The sequence below is a fragment of the Pteropus medius genome, unplaced genomic scaffold (genome assembly GCF_902729225.1).
Source record: "Pteropus medius unplaced genomic scaffold, Ma_sr-lr_union100, whole genome shotgun sequence".
Lineage (NCBI taxonomy): Eukaryota > Metazoa > Chordata > Mammalia > Chiroptera > Pteropodidae > Pteropus > Pteropus medius.
This window is the reverse complement of record NW_024342472.1, coordinates 330444-346928: the sequence shown is the minus strand read 5'-3', so window position 1 is coordinate 346928 and position 16485 is coordinate 330444. Positions and strand designations below refer to the sequence as shown.

The 16485-nt window shown below is 37.3% G+C and overlaps 1 protein-coding gene and 1 pseudogene across 9 annotated transcripts in view; one reads left to right on the top strand and one right to left on the bottom strand.

Moving 5' to 3' along the window:
* The window catches only part of SMARCA1 (SNF2 related chromatin remodeling ATPase 1), an 85360-nt gene that overhangs the window by 51254 nt on the left and 17621 nt on the right, over nucleotides 1-16485 (top strand). For all 9 annotated transcript variants that reach the window (XM_039864936.1, XM_039864930.1, XM_039864931.1 and 6 more), the window contains 4 exons: nucleotides 4853-4975; nucleotides 11462-11594; nucleotides 14116-14234; nucleotides 14350-14562. In XM_039864936.1, coding sequence (XP_039720870.1) covers nucleotides 4853-4975; nucleotides 11462-11594; nucleotides 14116-14234; nucleotides 14350-14562 — 588 coding nt within the window. The remainder of the gene's footprint in view (nucleotides 1-4852; nucleotides 4976-11461; nucleotides 11595-14115; nucleotides 14235-14349; nucleotides 14563-16485) is intronic.
* Nucleotides 89-488, bottom strand: LOC120604301 (phosphatidylinositol N-acetylglucosaminyltransferase subunit P-like; annotated as a pseudogene).

Below are 16485 nucleotides of genomic sequence, written 5' to 3'. Positions count from 1 at the left end.
GTATTTCAATACTGAGTATGCGTAAGAGAGATAATTATGGTCGAAGTTATTATGTCAAAAACATAATAAATGTTAGTCTACATACAGTTCAGTTTTTAGTGTAAAGTTCTTGGGCTACAAGAAAGAACATTTGGTTTATTTCACTAATAGAAATATCTCTTAATGCTGGGATGGCCTCTTCTTGGTATTTCTTCTGCTATTGTTTTTAGCGTAGTTGTCTGTGATGGTATGAATGGAGTTGAGTGGAGAGGTACTCATCATGTTTATTCCAAATAGTAGTATATAACCGATTACTATAGTAATGAGGAGGTAGACAGGGAATGCAACTGCTTGGTACTTTTGAGGCCAGTAGCTTAAGCCTAAGGAGTTTAGCCAAAATTCAGGAATAAAAGCCCATATGAGATATAGTATGAAGCCATATTGGGAGCTCAAGAAAAGAGCAAAGCCATAAATTGCTCGTCTGGCAATGGTGATGGTGAATTTTCCATTTTCCCTGTGTTTCTAGACAGTCTCAGCACTGAGTCCCTGTGCAAGTGCCTACCCAGGAGCTGCAGGGGAACAAGGAAAGAAAAACTGAGTGACAGGCCTAGTGGAGACAGTAACCCCTGCTTGGGCCTACATTTCATTTTTTTAAATTTATTTATTTTAATTAGTTTCAAGTATACAGTACATTGGCTAGACATCTATATAGTTTGTAAAACGGTCCCCCTAATTGCACCCTCCCTCCCCTGACCCTTCAGCTAGCCAACGTATTCATTCTAATTGTATTCCCTATGCTGTGCTCCCTATCTCCATGTCCATCTGTCAGCTACTAATTTGTACTTTTTTAACCCTTCACCCCATTGTCACAGCCCCCCAAAGCCCCTCCCCTCTGTCCATCACCAAATTGTCCACTGTATTTGTGAGTCTGTTTTTGATTAGTTTATTATTTTTATTCCTTAGATTCCTCAGATATAGTGTTTATCTTTCTCTGTCTGACTTAAATACCTTCTAGGTCCATTAAAGCAATATGTTTTTTCCATCCCCTTCCTTTTAGTCTGTCTTTTAATCTGACATGAGTCTCTTATAGGCAACATGTAGGGGTCTTGTTTTCCTTTTCATCCATCTACTATTTTAGTTGGATCACTTAATTCTTTTCCATTTGAGGTACTTATTGATAGGAATGTAGTTGTTACCATTCTTTATTCCTGTTTTTGATACATGTTTTTTGTTCTTAAAGAAATCCCTCCAACATTTCCTGTAATACTGGCTTCACGGTGATAAATTCCTTCAGCTTATTTTTGTCTAGAAAGCTCTTTATCTGTCCTTAAACTCTAAATGATAGCTTTGCTAGATAAATTATTCTTAGTTGTAGATCCCGGGTCTTCATCCTGTCGAATATTTTGTGCCAAGCCCTTCTGTCTTGCATAGTTTCTTTTGAGAAATCAGCTGCCAGTCTTATGGGTGTTCCTGTATAAGTAACTATCTGTTTTTCTCTTGCTGCTTTCAATATTCTTTCTTTGCATTTAACCTTTGGCATTTTAATTATGTATCTTGGTGTGGGCCCCTTTAGATCCCTGATTTTTGGAATTCTTTGAGCTTCCTGGGGTTTTATGTCCATTTCCTTCACCAGGTTAGGGAAGTTTCCATCATTATTTCTTCAAACAGCTGTTCAACATTTTGATTTTCTTCACTTATGCCGATCAGATGGATATTTGGACCCTTAATAGTGTCCCATATGCTCCTTCAATTATTTTTATAGTCTTGGAATCTTATCTCTTGCCATTCTGATTGAGTGTCCTTGGCTTTCTGTCCTCTAGATAGGGCATTTGGTCCTCCTCTTTACTCACTCTGTTTATTACTTTGTTTATTCCATTTAATATACTTCTCATCTCAGATAATGTGTTCTTCATTTCAGGCTGGTTCCCTTTTATAATTTCCATTTCCATTTTTATGGTTTTTTTTTTTATCTCTTTGTTGAATTTCTCACCGAGTTTAACCAAAAGTTCATTGAGCATCTTTATAACCAGTGTTTTGAACTCTGTGCCTAGATTACTTGACTCCATTATATCTGGATCTCTGTTCTGTTCTCTCATATGGTTTCTGTTTCTTTGTGTTCCCATTTTGGCTGCCTTTCCATGTCTGTTTCTATGTACTAAGCAAAGTTCCTAAGTCTCCCGGTCTTATTAGTGTGGATTTGTGAAGTAGGTGTTCAGTGGCACAATCTTGAGAAGAGTTCAGCTGCAGGCCAGACTTGGCCCAAACCTCCGCTTCTCTGGGGCTACCTGTTAAGATTCAGCAAGCAATCCACAGATGTTGTGCTCATAGTTGCCTCAAGAGGCCATGCCGGAAACCAAGGCCAGCTACCATCAGTGTGAGTCTTGAGGTTGGCTCAGCAAGGAGCACCTGACTTGCCAAGGACACACCTGGATGTGGCTTGGGCGGGGCCGCGAGTTGGGGAGGCAGAGTTTCAGGGAATCCTCTGGGTGGAGCGACCTCTCTTATCCAGTTCAGTGACCTCACGGTTATGGTGGTGCTGTGCCTGTGCACTAGGAGCTGGGAGGGTTCAATAGGGAACAATGTATACCACCAGCACTTCTGTACAGAGCAAGTCTCACCTTGACCTTCACTCTGGCAGTGTCTCCCTGTAAGTCTCTTGTGTTCCTTGTGTGCAGCTGAATCGGCACAGGTGCTCAGAGCAAGCAGGTCTGTTACCGCGAAAATCCGCTCACGGATGCAGCCCCTTCAAGAGGCGTCTGCAGCTGATGCTGCCGCAGCCTTTGTCTCACTCAGCCGCTCGAGACCGGGCAGCCCCGTGTCCTCGCCCGGTCCTACCTTCTGCCATTGCAGGGTGCTTTCTTGGATTTCTCCCTAGTTGTATGGCTTGTTCATCAATATCTCAGGAGATTTTTCTTGCTGCTTGCTCTTTGTTTCCGTCACAACTTTGATTTGGTCGCTAGAGGGATGAACAGAGCCTCTATCATCTACGTCATATTGGTCCTACATTTCATTTTTAGCATATCTTTTCTATTTCCATTTGCCATCATCCTAGTCCAGGTGATCATACATCATTTTTAGATTACAATAGTTTAGCTGGTTCACTTGCCTCTAGTCACTTCTCTACTTCAATCCATCCAGCACAAGGCTTAAAGGTGAAAACACTATGTTTTGACTATATTCCCTTGTTCAAAAATCTCCAGTGCTTTACTGTTGCCTACTGTGCAGTTTCAGAAGGCCCTCTAAATCTGTCTCCACCTGCCCTTGTTTCTTATCCATTCTCAGCATAAACCCTGGGTGCTCTTTCCCGCCCATTTCTGCCTTTATGTTTTTTCCTCATATTTCTCCTGCCTAGAATTTTCTTTCCCTTCTCTCCATCTCCCTAAATCCTTTGAGTTCTTAAGGTACAGCTCAAAATTCCACAACTAGCTCCCTACAGGCAAGGTTCTTGTCCACTACTTTTGTGTTTCAGTGAATACCTATTGTAGTGCTACAGACATGATAGACATTTAGTCAATACTTAATAATTTGCCTGGTATTGAAGATTACAAATGAGCCTGTTTTTTGGTTATTTCTTTTTAATGCCTAGTTAGTAGGTTTTATATTTAAACAACTGTTGGATGTAATAGTTTTCAAAAATATTTATTTTTAGGCTACAGTGATATAGCTTCAAACTATGAAATATATATATATATTTCTCATTTCTAATATCAAAATTAGAAAAATATACTATAATATGTATTATAATTACATTGTAATAAAATCATCTGATGATACGCATAGAGGGAATGAGTCATTTATGATAGGTGTACTTTCTAAACAGTAGAAGATTTACTGTCAACCCTTTTCTTTTTGCATGTAAAGGCATGCTGTAAAATGTACTACACAAGTTATGTACCTGACCTCTTAATGCGCTGCATCATCTCTGCAGACGCACACAGAAATGATGTGAGGCTTTGGGCTGAGTGACGATTACTTTGTCATTCCATACAAATAAATGCCGCTCCACACTGCTGAATTGTCCTGGTTGTCTGTGTTCACTGTGACACGCTGAGGCCCCTGGGGCTACAGTTTTGAGATTGAGGTGACTGACTGCTTCCTTGGAGAGCTAAGCTTCTGTCCTCATTCTTTTGAACTTTTACTCTCTCCTCCTTAATTGTGAGTATATTTGCAGCTCTGTATCCAGAACACTATAATTTCTGTTGGCCACTGCTACTGTAGTCTTTTTCCCTGGACTGTGGGTCTTATCACAGCTCTGTGTTTACTCTGCTACTCCTACCCTCTTATATATATTATCTTTTTTTTTTCTTGCTTCTCCATTATCCTGTCACTTCTTCTCGACTTCTTGCATTTGATGTGAAGATGCTCTCCCTTTCCATACCCTGGCAGGCAATAAAAGCACTCCTTTCTTTTTGCACTATGAACTGATCAGAGTGTTGGATGTAATTTTCAGGTGTACTTCTCTACCCTGGTCTATATTGATGGGTGAATATGGGCTCTTTTTGTACTGCCAAACTTTTTGTTTCTTCTCACCTTGATATTTTATTGTATAATGTTGGTGCTGGGTATGATGATATTACTGTTATTACCATGTATTACAATATTATAAGGATATATTTTGTTCCACAATATAATTAAATCCAGAATATAATGTGGCACTTAGCAATTTATTTTAACTCTCAAATGCCATGTGGCACACTTAATTTTTTTATTTTGGTAATATTATGGAAGTAGGAATGTGGAGAAGATCATATGTCATTCTGGTATGACTTTAAGGTGTTTACTGTTGAGATAACTTTAAAAATTGATACATGTATATATACTCTTAATTAATTTTTCTCAACAGTTTATTCATAACTCATCTCTTGATTTATAGGTCCCAAGGAACCCTGATATCCCAAATCAAGCTGTGGCTCAAAGAGAGGAGCAAAAAAAGATTGATGGAGCTGAACCTCTTACAGCAGAAGAGACTGAAGAAAAGGAAAAACTCCTCACACAAGTAAAATATTTAAAGTGGCTGAAATAATTCTAGTCAACCAATAGTAAAAAGAAAATATATCACTTAATTTTTATTGTATGGGCTCAGTACCCTGACTGGACACACTAATAAAACCCAGGGCTATTTTGTATATGTTTAGACCAAATATCTCTATTTTTTTTTTATTTCTTTCACAGAATACACCCTTTTGGAAATACAAAAATGTGAAATATAGGTGTCCATTATTAAAAAGACATGTATTTAATCAATTATAATTAGGCCAATTAATCTACATATGAATACTGATACACAAAAATTACTAGCATATTCTTGAAAATTTAAATATACATTGTTGAGTGATGCGAACTGTCCTGAAATTATTTATGAAATTATTTGTGGAATAATTTCATAATTTTCAAAATGCCTTTCGTACTTTCTTGGGAAGAACTTTAATACAACGAATGATGAGAGATTTCTGAAACTTTTTTCTTAATTTTTTTCCAGCTTTATTGAAATATAATAGACAATTTATTATTGTTTATATTTACATTGTACAATTCAATGAGTTTATCTCAATTATAGTTAGCATGCAATAATATACCAGTTTCGGTTGTATAGCATAGTGATCAGAGATCCACATAACCCACAAAGTGATCACCCCACTAAATCTAGTGCCGCTTTTCTCCCTTACATATTTATTACATTATTAACCATCTTCCCCATGCTACATTCTACATCTCCACATCTGTTCTGCAACTATCCATATGTACTTCTTAAACCCTTTGCCTTTTTCACTGTCCCCCCAACCCTCCTCCCATCTATTAGCCCTCAAAATATTCTCTGCATCTGAGTTTATTTCTGCTTTTGTTGTTCTTGTTTCTTTTGTTCTTTAGATTCCACATGTAGGTGAAATCATGTGACATTTGTCTTTCTCTATCCAACCCATTTCATTCAGCACAATACCCTATAGGTCCATCAAGGCAATATCTTTTTCCATCCACTTCCTTTTAGTCTCTGTGTGTCTTTAATCAGAAGCGAGTCTCTTGTAGGCAGCATATGTAGGGGTCTTGCTTTCTTATCCATTTAACCACTCTATCTTTTGGCTGGAGCACTTAATTCTTTTCCATTTGAGGTACTTGTTGATAGGAATGTAGTTATTACCATTCTTTATTCATGTTTTGATACATGTTTTTTCTTCTTAAAGAAGTCCCTGCAGCATTTCCTGTAATACTGGCTTGGTGTTGATAAATTTCTTTAGCTTATTTTTGTCTGGGAAGCTCTTTTCTGTCCTTGGACTCTAAATGATAGCTTTGCTGGATCAAGTATTCTTAGTTGTAGATCCTGGGTTTTCATGAAGTCGAATATTTTGTGCCAAGCCCTTCTGTCCTGCAGTTTCTTTTGAGAAATCAGCTGCCCGTCTTATGGGTGCTCTCTTGTAGGTAACTAACTGCTTTTCTCTTGCTGTTTTTAAGATTCTCTTTTTGTCTTTAACCTTTGACATTTTAATTATGATGTATCTTTGTTTGGGTGTCTTTGCGGTCCTCTTTCTTGAGACTCTGCACTTCCTAGGGTTGTATGTCTAGTTCTTCACCGGGTTAGGGAAGTTTTCCATCGTTATTTCTTTAAATAGCTGTTCAACGTCTTGTTTTCCTTCAGGTACCCCTATGACATGGATATTTTTACATTTAATTGTGTCCCATTGGCTCCTTAAATTATTATTATAGTCTTGGCTTCTTTTTTCTTGCCATTCCAATTGAGTGTCTTTGGCTTCCTCATCCTCTATATTGGCAGTTTGATCCTCTTCTTTATCCACTGTGTTTACTCCCTCTAATATACTCTTAATCTCAGATAATGTGTTCTTCATTTTTGACTGGTTCCCTTTTATAATTTCCAATTCCATTTTTATGTTTTTTAATCTCTTAAAGTTCTCACTGAATTCATCTACACTTCCCATAAGTTCATTGAACATCCTTATAACCAGTGTTTTGAACTCTGCATCTGTTAGATTGCTTGACTCCATTATTCCTGGATCTCTGTTCTGTTTTCTTGTATGGTTTCTTTGTCTTCCCATTTTGGCTGCCTTTCTCTGTCTGTTTCTGTGTATTAAGCAAATCTTCTAAGTCTCCTGGTCATATTAGCGCAGCTTTGTGTAGTAGGTGTCCAGTGGCACAATCCTGAGAAGGGTTTAGCCTCTGCCCCTCTGGGTCCACCTGTTGAGATTCAGCAAGCACCCCCAGATTCTGTGCTTATAGTTGTGTCAAGAGGCCATACCAGAAACCGAGGCCAGCTGCCACCAGTGTGTCTTGACACTGCTAAACAAGGGGCACCTGACTTGCCGAGGACACACCTGGATGTGGCTTGGGTGGGGCCGTGAGTTTGGGGTGGCGGAGTTTCAGGGAATCCTCTGGGCAGGGCAACCTCTGTTATCCAGTTCGATGAGGTCTCTGCCATGGCAGCGCTGAGTCTGTGTACTGTGAGAGGGGAGTTCAACAGAGGAACTATGGATACCACCCACACTCCTATACAGAGAGAATCTTGCCTTCGGCCCTCATTCTAACAACTCATTGTTACTCCATAAATCCCTATTACACCCTGAGCTGGTGACCTTGCTCTGGTGCTCAGAGTGAGCAAGTCCATTGCTGTGAAAGTACGCTCATGGAAACGGCTGCTTTAAGAGGTATCTGCCGTTGCTGTAGCCTCTGTTCCACTCAGCTGCTTGGGACCAGGCAGCCTAACATCTCTGCCCCCTCCTACCTTCTACCATGCAGATTGATGTTTTTTTTTTCCCCTCCCTAGTTGTGGGGCTTCTGTTCATCTAGATCTCAGGTGACTCCGCTTGCTTTTGCTCCATGTTTCTGTCACACCTTTGATGTGATTGCAAGAGGGAATGAACAAAGCTTCTGTCATTTACACCATTTTTGCCCTCGATTTCTGAAACTTTTTAAGGTGATCATTGTACAATAAAAGCTAATAGTTTTGAAGAATTAGAAGGCTTATGGTCAATATGGCAGAATAGGTAAATGCTGTGCTGGCCTCCTCCCAGGAACACATCAAATTTACAACTAAACTACAAAATAACAATCACTGCTGGGAGTCATCTGAAATCTAGCTGAACATAAGTCCTATAATTAAGAATATACAGAATAAGTCACCTTGATACTGGTAGAGAGGCCAGAGTTGTGGAATTGGGCAGGTCCCATGCTGGCATGTGGTGTTTAAAATTTAGGAAGGGTATCTTGGCTTCATAGGTCCCCCCTGAGGAGTTAGGGGTCCCAGCCCAACAACAGGCTCTCCAGCTCAAGGTTCCAGTGTGGGGAAGAGAAGTCCCCATGACTTCTACCTGTGAGGCAAAGATTGTTGCTGAATGAGATGGAGGGCTGCTGGACCCCAGGTGTTCCTCTTAGGGCCTGCATATGGACTTACTTGCTGACGGACTCAATTATGTTGAGTTCCAGCACTGGAACAGCAGCTTGAAAGGCACCAGGGACAAATAGGGAGAAAATGAATTGTCTGGCTTTGAGACAAAGGCTGCATGGGCACCTTTCTCTCAGAAGTGCTGGCAGAAGCCATTGTTCCTTTGTTGAGCCCTCCCATTATCCAGGTGCAGATGCAGGTGGGCACCATATCTGATTCTCCATCAACTTGGCAAACTCTGTTAGTCCTACCCTGGTGATTCCCTGCGTCCCCGCCCCACTCAGCTTGTGGATCCACCTGAGCTGCTTCCAGTGGCTTTTCTATACAAACAGCCTATCTTGGCTCATGCTGAGAACTTTCCTAAAATCTCTCAAAGGTTCACAAATCCCAAATAAGCAACATCTGGCTACAGCATGCCCTGTACCTCTTGCTAAGTAGCCCCAAGCCTGTCACTAGCAGCAGCCGGCCTGTTTGTAGCTGAGCCTTTTCCAGGCACCTCCAGGCCCAGCACAAGTGGCTACCATCTGCATATCACCTTATAGTTTATACCAGGTGGCCCTGGGAAGGGCACAGGCAGCAGCTGACCTTGGCCAGCAACAATGCCCCTCTTAAGAGAGATTTCAGAACCAATACCCTCTATGATCAGCTTCAGACCACACTGGAGCACCACTAGACCACCTCCACAAACAGCACATACAAAGGGCAGACAGGGCAGGCACCAGATCCCTGCTAAAGCGAATCCTGCTCTGTAGAGTCAGCCCCTGCACAACAGCTCCTTCACTGTAGTCATGGCCAGTCCTCACAACCAATTAGCCTGAGGGTGAATACCTCCCATTGACTTGCAAACAGCAACCAAGGCTCAACTACAACAGAAAGGTACACACATCCCATAAAAGTGACACTTGGAGTACCCTACTGAGGTGACCAGGGAAACTGCCACTGGGCCCCACAGGACACCTACTACATAAAGCCACTCTACTAAGATTAGGAGATATAGGAGCCCTACCTAATACATAGAAACAAACACAGAGAAGCAATCAAAAGGAAGAAGCAAACATTTATCAAATAAAAGAAAACTCCAGAAGAACAAAATGGAGATATTTAGGGGCACATATGTCTTTTCAAATTACTGATTTTATTTTATTTTTTTGATAAACACCCAGAAATGGAATTGTGGGATCATTTTGAGGAAAGTCTATATCGTTTTTCATAGTGTCTGCACCAATTTATATTTCCACCAGCAGTGCACAAGGGTTCCCTTTTCTCCACATCCTTGATAACACTTGTTATTTCTAGTCTTTTTGATAATAGCCATTCTAACTGGTGTGAGGTCATAATCTCATTATGGTTTTGATTTGCATTTCCCTGATGATTAATGATGTAGAGCATATTATCATGTGCCTGTTGGCCATCTATATGTCTTCTTTAGAAAAATGTCTGTTCAGATCTTCTGCCATTTTTATATCAGATTGTTTGTTTTTTTTTTTTGCTATTGAATTGTATGAATTCTTTGTATTTTGCATATTAGCCCCTTATCAGATATATAATTTGCAAATATATTTCCCATTTAGTAGGTTGCCTTTTATTTTTGTTGATGGTTTCCTTTGCTGTGCAGAAGCTTTTTATTTTGATGGAGTTCCACTTAATTTTGCTTTTGTTGCTTTTGCTTTTGTTGTCGGATTCAAAAATCATCTCCAAGACCTATCTCATGGTGCTTACTATTTGTTTTCTTCTAGGAGTTTTATGGTTTTGGGTCTTACATTCAAGTCTAATTCATTTTGGGACCATTTTTGTGTGTGAGATAGTAGTCCAATTTCATTCTTTAACTTGTGACTGTCCAGTTTTCCCAACACCATTTATCGAAGAGACTGTCCTTTTCCCATCTATATTCTTGACTCCTTTGTCATAAATTAATTGACCTTTGTCATAAATTGAGGTATCCATGACTAAAAACTCATGGCAGTACAAAGGAACAAAATGTGAGTCATCTGAAATCTTTATCAACTGAAGGCTAGGGATAGAGTTGTGCATTATCAAGGGTATCACATTTATGTGGGTTGGGACATGAGAAGTGGAAAACAAATTCTTGGTCTTGTGACTTCATAGACATGCTAATAATGCCAAAGAGTTTTAAAACACTGGTTAAACTCGTGTGTCTTTTAGTAAATAAATTGAGCAGGCCCAATAAAAATCTGTTTATAGAAATCCTTTTTGTGAATATAATTTTGAATGGAAGTCACTTATGTATTTGGAATGATATAAGGAACTACAAAATTTTCTTTTCTGCCCTCCATGATCTTTTTTTATTTAATGCATCCACATTCCTCCCTTAAATTAATATACATGGGAACAGACATATATTATTTTTATTATTAGGAGATATAGGAGCCCTACCTAATACATAGAAACAAACACAGAGAAGCAATCAAAAGGAAGAAGCAAACATTTATCAAATAAAAGAAAACTTTTATTTGTATATACTTTTATTTGTAAAAACTTTTATTTGTATATACTTTTATTTGTAAAACTTTTATTTGTAAAAACTTTTATTTATGTATACACACACACACACACACACAGTGTCAGGTGGATACTAGACTAATCAGGGAGATTACTTTTAAATTATATAAATATCTAACCACTAAGCTCTTCACCTGAGCCTAATTTAAATTAATACTGAATGTCAATTGTAATTGAAAAATAAAAATAATAAAGATATACACTAAAAAACCCACTGAAGTTCTGGAATATCAGGACTTCAGCATTTATAGTAGCACTTTTATTTTAATGCATTTGTATTTGAATGTAGTAGGCATCTATAAAATGTGGAATTTAAAACTACAGTATCTTAGAACTATAAATCAGTTTTTAGTATTTGGAGAGAAGTACATTCTCTTCATGATAGAAAAGCAGTTATTTTTATAAATAATGCTCACTCAAGTGTTGATTCCAACATAAAAAAACTTGGAATTTTATGAGGAGGAATGTTTTAAATCTTTTAAACTGTTTTAATCTACTGTTGTATGGAAAAAATAGAATAATAAATGGACTTACTAATTTAACCTTGATTGATGATATTTAATTTTTTCACAGGGATTCACAAACTGGACTAAGCGAGATTTTAACCAGTTTGTTAAAGCTAATGAAAAATATGGAAGAGACGACATTGATAATATAGCTCGAGAGGTGGAAGGCAAATCCCCTGAGGAGGTCATAGAGTATTCAGGTTCGTATATAACTTCAAACATGGTTTTAATTGTAACCTTATTCATTTCTTTAGTGTCAATTTAATTCAGAGATCTTTTAAATTTTTATGAATAAAGCGTGAAAGTATAAAAATATAATCGTATTTCTATGAAAAGATTATAAGATTTATCAAAACAAAGTGACTGCTACTGTCTCTATCATTTAGCTGATGGAGCCATGTAAAGCCCTGATGAAACAAGGGTGGTTCTTGGATGAACATTTTATGATTTCAGGTCTTAATGCTCAAGTCTAATTCATTTTGAGACAGTTTTTGTGTATAGTATAAAATAAGTTTTCCACTTTCCCACCTCTAGAATTTGGTACTCTACTGGGCAAGTCAAGTCTGAGATTTCTAGTTCAGTGGATTGTATTATTGTCTTTATAGGTCATCCTTGAAGTACAGAATTCCTAACAGGCCCTTTTAGATCTTCAGAAACCCTCGTCATGCCTTTCAACTCCAAGCAGGTCCAATGGATCCCATTAACTCTAGGCACCCTGGAGTAGATCTAAAAAGACTGCTTGAATAAATCTGTTAGTAGATGCTAGAATCATCTCCCTCTCTTACTCAGCTGTGTATTTGGTTTTGACCAGAACTAGATTAGCTGCTGAAGCATCTGGAGATAATATAATTCCCATGTCACAGCATATCCAACCTAGAACAAGAAGTTTAAAACTTTCAAATAGGTGAGCTCTCAAATTTAGTCTGAATATTGGCTGTTTAGAATTCATTTTTCCCCACAGAAGCAATATTACAAAGTAGCGTTAGGTTTTTATGCTTACCCCTCAAAGCCTATTTAGCTTAACAACTCAAATTCTATTTTTTGCAATGAAAAATAGTAGGAAGAAAACATTACAATACTAATAAATATACCAAAGATTAATACAGGTTAGGAACAGCTCTTAAATTATCTGTAGTGCTAGTGCCTGAAAAAATCCAGGTTTAATTAGAGAATAGATACTTCTTTTTTCTTTGGAAATATGAAAGAGTCTACTATTGATTACCAGGGACGTTAGAGGCTGAATATATTGAGTTTTTATTCTGTGTAATATAAATCAAGTTTATGAACTTCCTTTTCCTTGATGCCAGCGTAACATTACTATTAATCTTAATTAAGCTTTATCACATAAGCTTAGGGCATTTAGGGGCTTAGAGAGGGGAAAAATAGATGAGAGAGAGAAAATTTTTTTTGCAGCAAGATTTCAATGAAGAGTACAAAAGGATATGTGCAGAGATTTTCTGAAGTAGAATTTTCTTCAAAATAGCATGAGTGTATATGGAGTGGCAAGAAACAAGTGATTCAGAAAGATATGTCAGATGTCCCCTCAAATTCGATACCAGGTTTGGTGGAATGACTAGCTCAGGACAGCTTAATTGGGATTCTGTCAGAGAGTGAGGATATTGGAATGGGTTTATGTAGTTGGTTGCAATAAAAGAAGAAATGTGTGCAATTGGCTATTCATGAGTATCTTTTACATAGCAGGCATTTAAATTTGTATTGAATGAATAACTGAGAGAATAAATAGATGAACACAGGTGCTTATAAAAACCAGAGTGCTAACATTCCTTTTTTGATAGCCTCCAAAAATGAAAATTTTGAGAATGCAAAGTGTGTCATTAAAAGGCCTTTCACTGAAGTCATAAGATGTGACATATTAATGCAGCCAGATTATTTAGCTCACTTATAAAATTTAGGTGACTTGGTGTTTTGTTTTTAGAGAAAAGGCTATTCCAAGTTTTAAAAACAAGCCACTGGTCATTGAAAATATTGTAAGATCAGTGAATAGTTTTAAAGCTGAAGCAACAGTTCCAGTAGAAATTGCTGCTTCATAGGAAGTTTGAATAATCTGTTAATGATGATTTTGTTTTTGTTTATGCTTGCTTAGGAAGCTAAGTTATCTAAGTTTATATGGTCACCTCTCTCCTGTTTCATTTTATGTATTCGGTTCCTTCTATATCATGTTTGAATAAAAGCATGAAAGGAGAAAGGATTAAGAAGTACAAATTGGTAGTTTCAAAATAGTCGTGGGGATGTAGAGTACAGCATAAGGAATATAGTCAATAGTACTCTAATAACTATGGGTACTAGATTTATTGGGGTAATCACTTTGTAAGTTATATAAATGCCTAATCACTATGTTGTACACCCAATACTAATAACATAATATTGTATGCCAACCGTATTTGAAAAATAAAAAAAATTTTAAAAGCATAACAAATCAATATCTGTAGTATCTTTTGAAATCCTAGTCATTTGAGATGGATGATTAAAAATGCCATAATATTTCAGAATGGAAACTCACTAACCTAAAACTTTCTTGTTGAGATCTTTTAATTGAAAAGTTAGGGATATTTAGTAATTGAACATATTACATATGAATCTGAATCTTGATTTTAAACAGTATAATTTTACTGTATTGTCTCTTGTTAATTCTTTATTCTACGGTTCCTTGGATTCATTTGCTTAAGATGATAATATTGTAAAGTAATAACTGTTTTTCAGCTGTATTTTGGGAACGTTGCAGTGAATTACAGGATATTGAGAAAATTATGGCTCAAATTGAACGAGGAGAAGCAAGAATCCAGCGAAGGATCAGTATCAAGAAAGCCCTGGATGCCAAGGTACTATATTTCATAATTGTCAAAATATTATTAGATTGTTTTAATTAGTATGGTGATTAGCTTTTATTTATTACTGCATATTTAGTTAAAAGCACTGTTTTGTTTAAATCCACAGATTGCAAGATACAAGGCTCCATTTCATCAGTTACGTATTCAGTATGGAACCAGCAAAGGAAAGAACTATACTGAGGAAGAAGATAGATTCTTGATCTGTATGTTACACAAAATGGGCTTTGATAGAGAAAACGTGTATGAAGAATTAAGACAGTGTGTACGGAATGCCCCTCAGTTTAGATTTGACTGGTTTATCAAGTCTAGAACTGCCATGGTATGTATTACTTTCTAACTTATTTCTTCCAACTTTTTGTTTAAAGAATTTCAAATATTATATATCCTTCACTTAGATTCTCTAATTGTTAACATTTTGCCATATTGGCTTTGTCCCCCCAGCTGTGTATGTGTACATATACTTATATATACATAGAATCTGTATATACACGTACAAAATTTCTAGTTGTCCCCAAAGTATCTTTCATAGCTGTTTTTTAAACTTGATCCAGTCAAGGTTCACATATTATATTTGGCTGTTGAGTCTCTATTTTAGTCTCTTTCGATCTACATTTCTTTTTAAAGACAATGATTTTTTAAAATTTTTTTCTTTTCTTTTTTTTTGTTTTAATTAAATTTATTGGAGTAACATTGGTTAATACAATTATATAATTTTCAGATGTACATTATAATTTGACATCTATATATTCTATTGTATGTTTACCACCCAAAGTACAGTTTCCTTCAGCTACCATATATTTGACCCCCTTACACCATCTACCTCCCCCTCATCTCCCACCCCCTACCCCTCTGGTAATCACTGCCCATTGTCCATGTCCATGAGTCTCTATTTGTTTGTCCTGTTCATTTTTTGGTTTTAAGTTTATATCCCACATATAAGTGATATCATGTGATTTTCAACTTTATCTGACTTATTTCGCTTAGCATGATTATCTCGAGATCCATTCATGTTGTCGCAAATGGCAGTATTTCATCTCTTCTTATGGCTGAGTAATATTCCATTGTATATATGTACCACAGCTTCTTTAGCCAACCCAATCCTCTATCGTAGGACACTTTGGTTTCTTTCATGTCCTGGCCACTGTGGATAATGCTGCTATGAACATCAGTGTGCAAATATCTTTTCAAATATGGGTTTTCAAGTCTTTGGAGTAAATACGCAGTAGAGGGATTGCTGGATCACATGCTAGATCAATTCTTAGTTTTTTGAGGAACTTCCATACTGTTTTCCATAGTGACTGTACCAATTTGCAGTCCTACCAGCAGTGTATGAGAGTTCCTTTTTCTCTGCATCCTCTCCAACATTTGTTATTACTTACCCTGTTGATTATAGCTATTCTAACAGGTGTGAGATGGTATCTCATTATGGTTTTGATGTGCATTTTCCTAATATCTAGCAATGTTGAGCATCTTTTCATATATTTGTTGGCATTTGTATGTCCTCTAGGGAGAAGTGTCTGTATAGGTCCTCTGCCCATTTTTTGATTGGGTCATTTGTTTTTTTGTTGTAATAACAATAACAGAATCGTATGAGTTTATTGGATATGTTGGATATTAGGCCCTTATCGGAGACGTTGCTTGCAAATATATTTTCCCATTCGGATGGTTGTCTCTTTACCTTGTAAATGGTTACTTTTGCTGTGCAGGAGCTTTTTAGTTTGATGTAGTCCCATTCATTTATTTCTGCTTTTCTTCCCTTGCCTTTGAGGTCAAATTCATAAAATCCTCTTTAAGTCCAAGGTCCTTGAGTTTAGTTCCTATGATTTCTTCTATGCATTTTATTGTTTCAGGTCTTATATTCAGGTTCTTAATCCATTCTGAGTTAATTTTGGTGTGTGGTGATAGACAACAGTCTAGTTTCATTCTTTTGCAGGTGGCTTTCCAGTTTTCCCAGCACCATTTATTGAAGAGGCTTTCCTTTCTCCATCGTATGCTTTTGGCTTTTTTTGTGAAAAATTATTTGCCCATTTAAATATGGGTTTCCTTATGAACTCTCAATTCTGTTCCACTGGTCTGTGTGTCTGTTTTGCTGCCAATACTATGCCATTGATTACTGTTGCTTTGTACTATAATTTGAAGTCGGGCAGAGTGATGCCTTCAGCCTTCTTCTTTTTTCTCAGGATGGCTTGGGCAATTCGGAGTCTTTTGTGCTTCCATACAAATCTGATGACTTTTTGTTGTA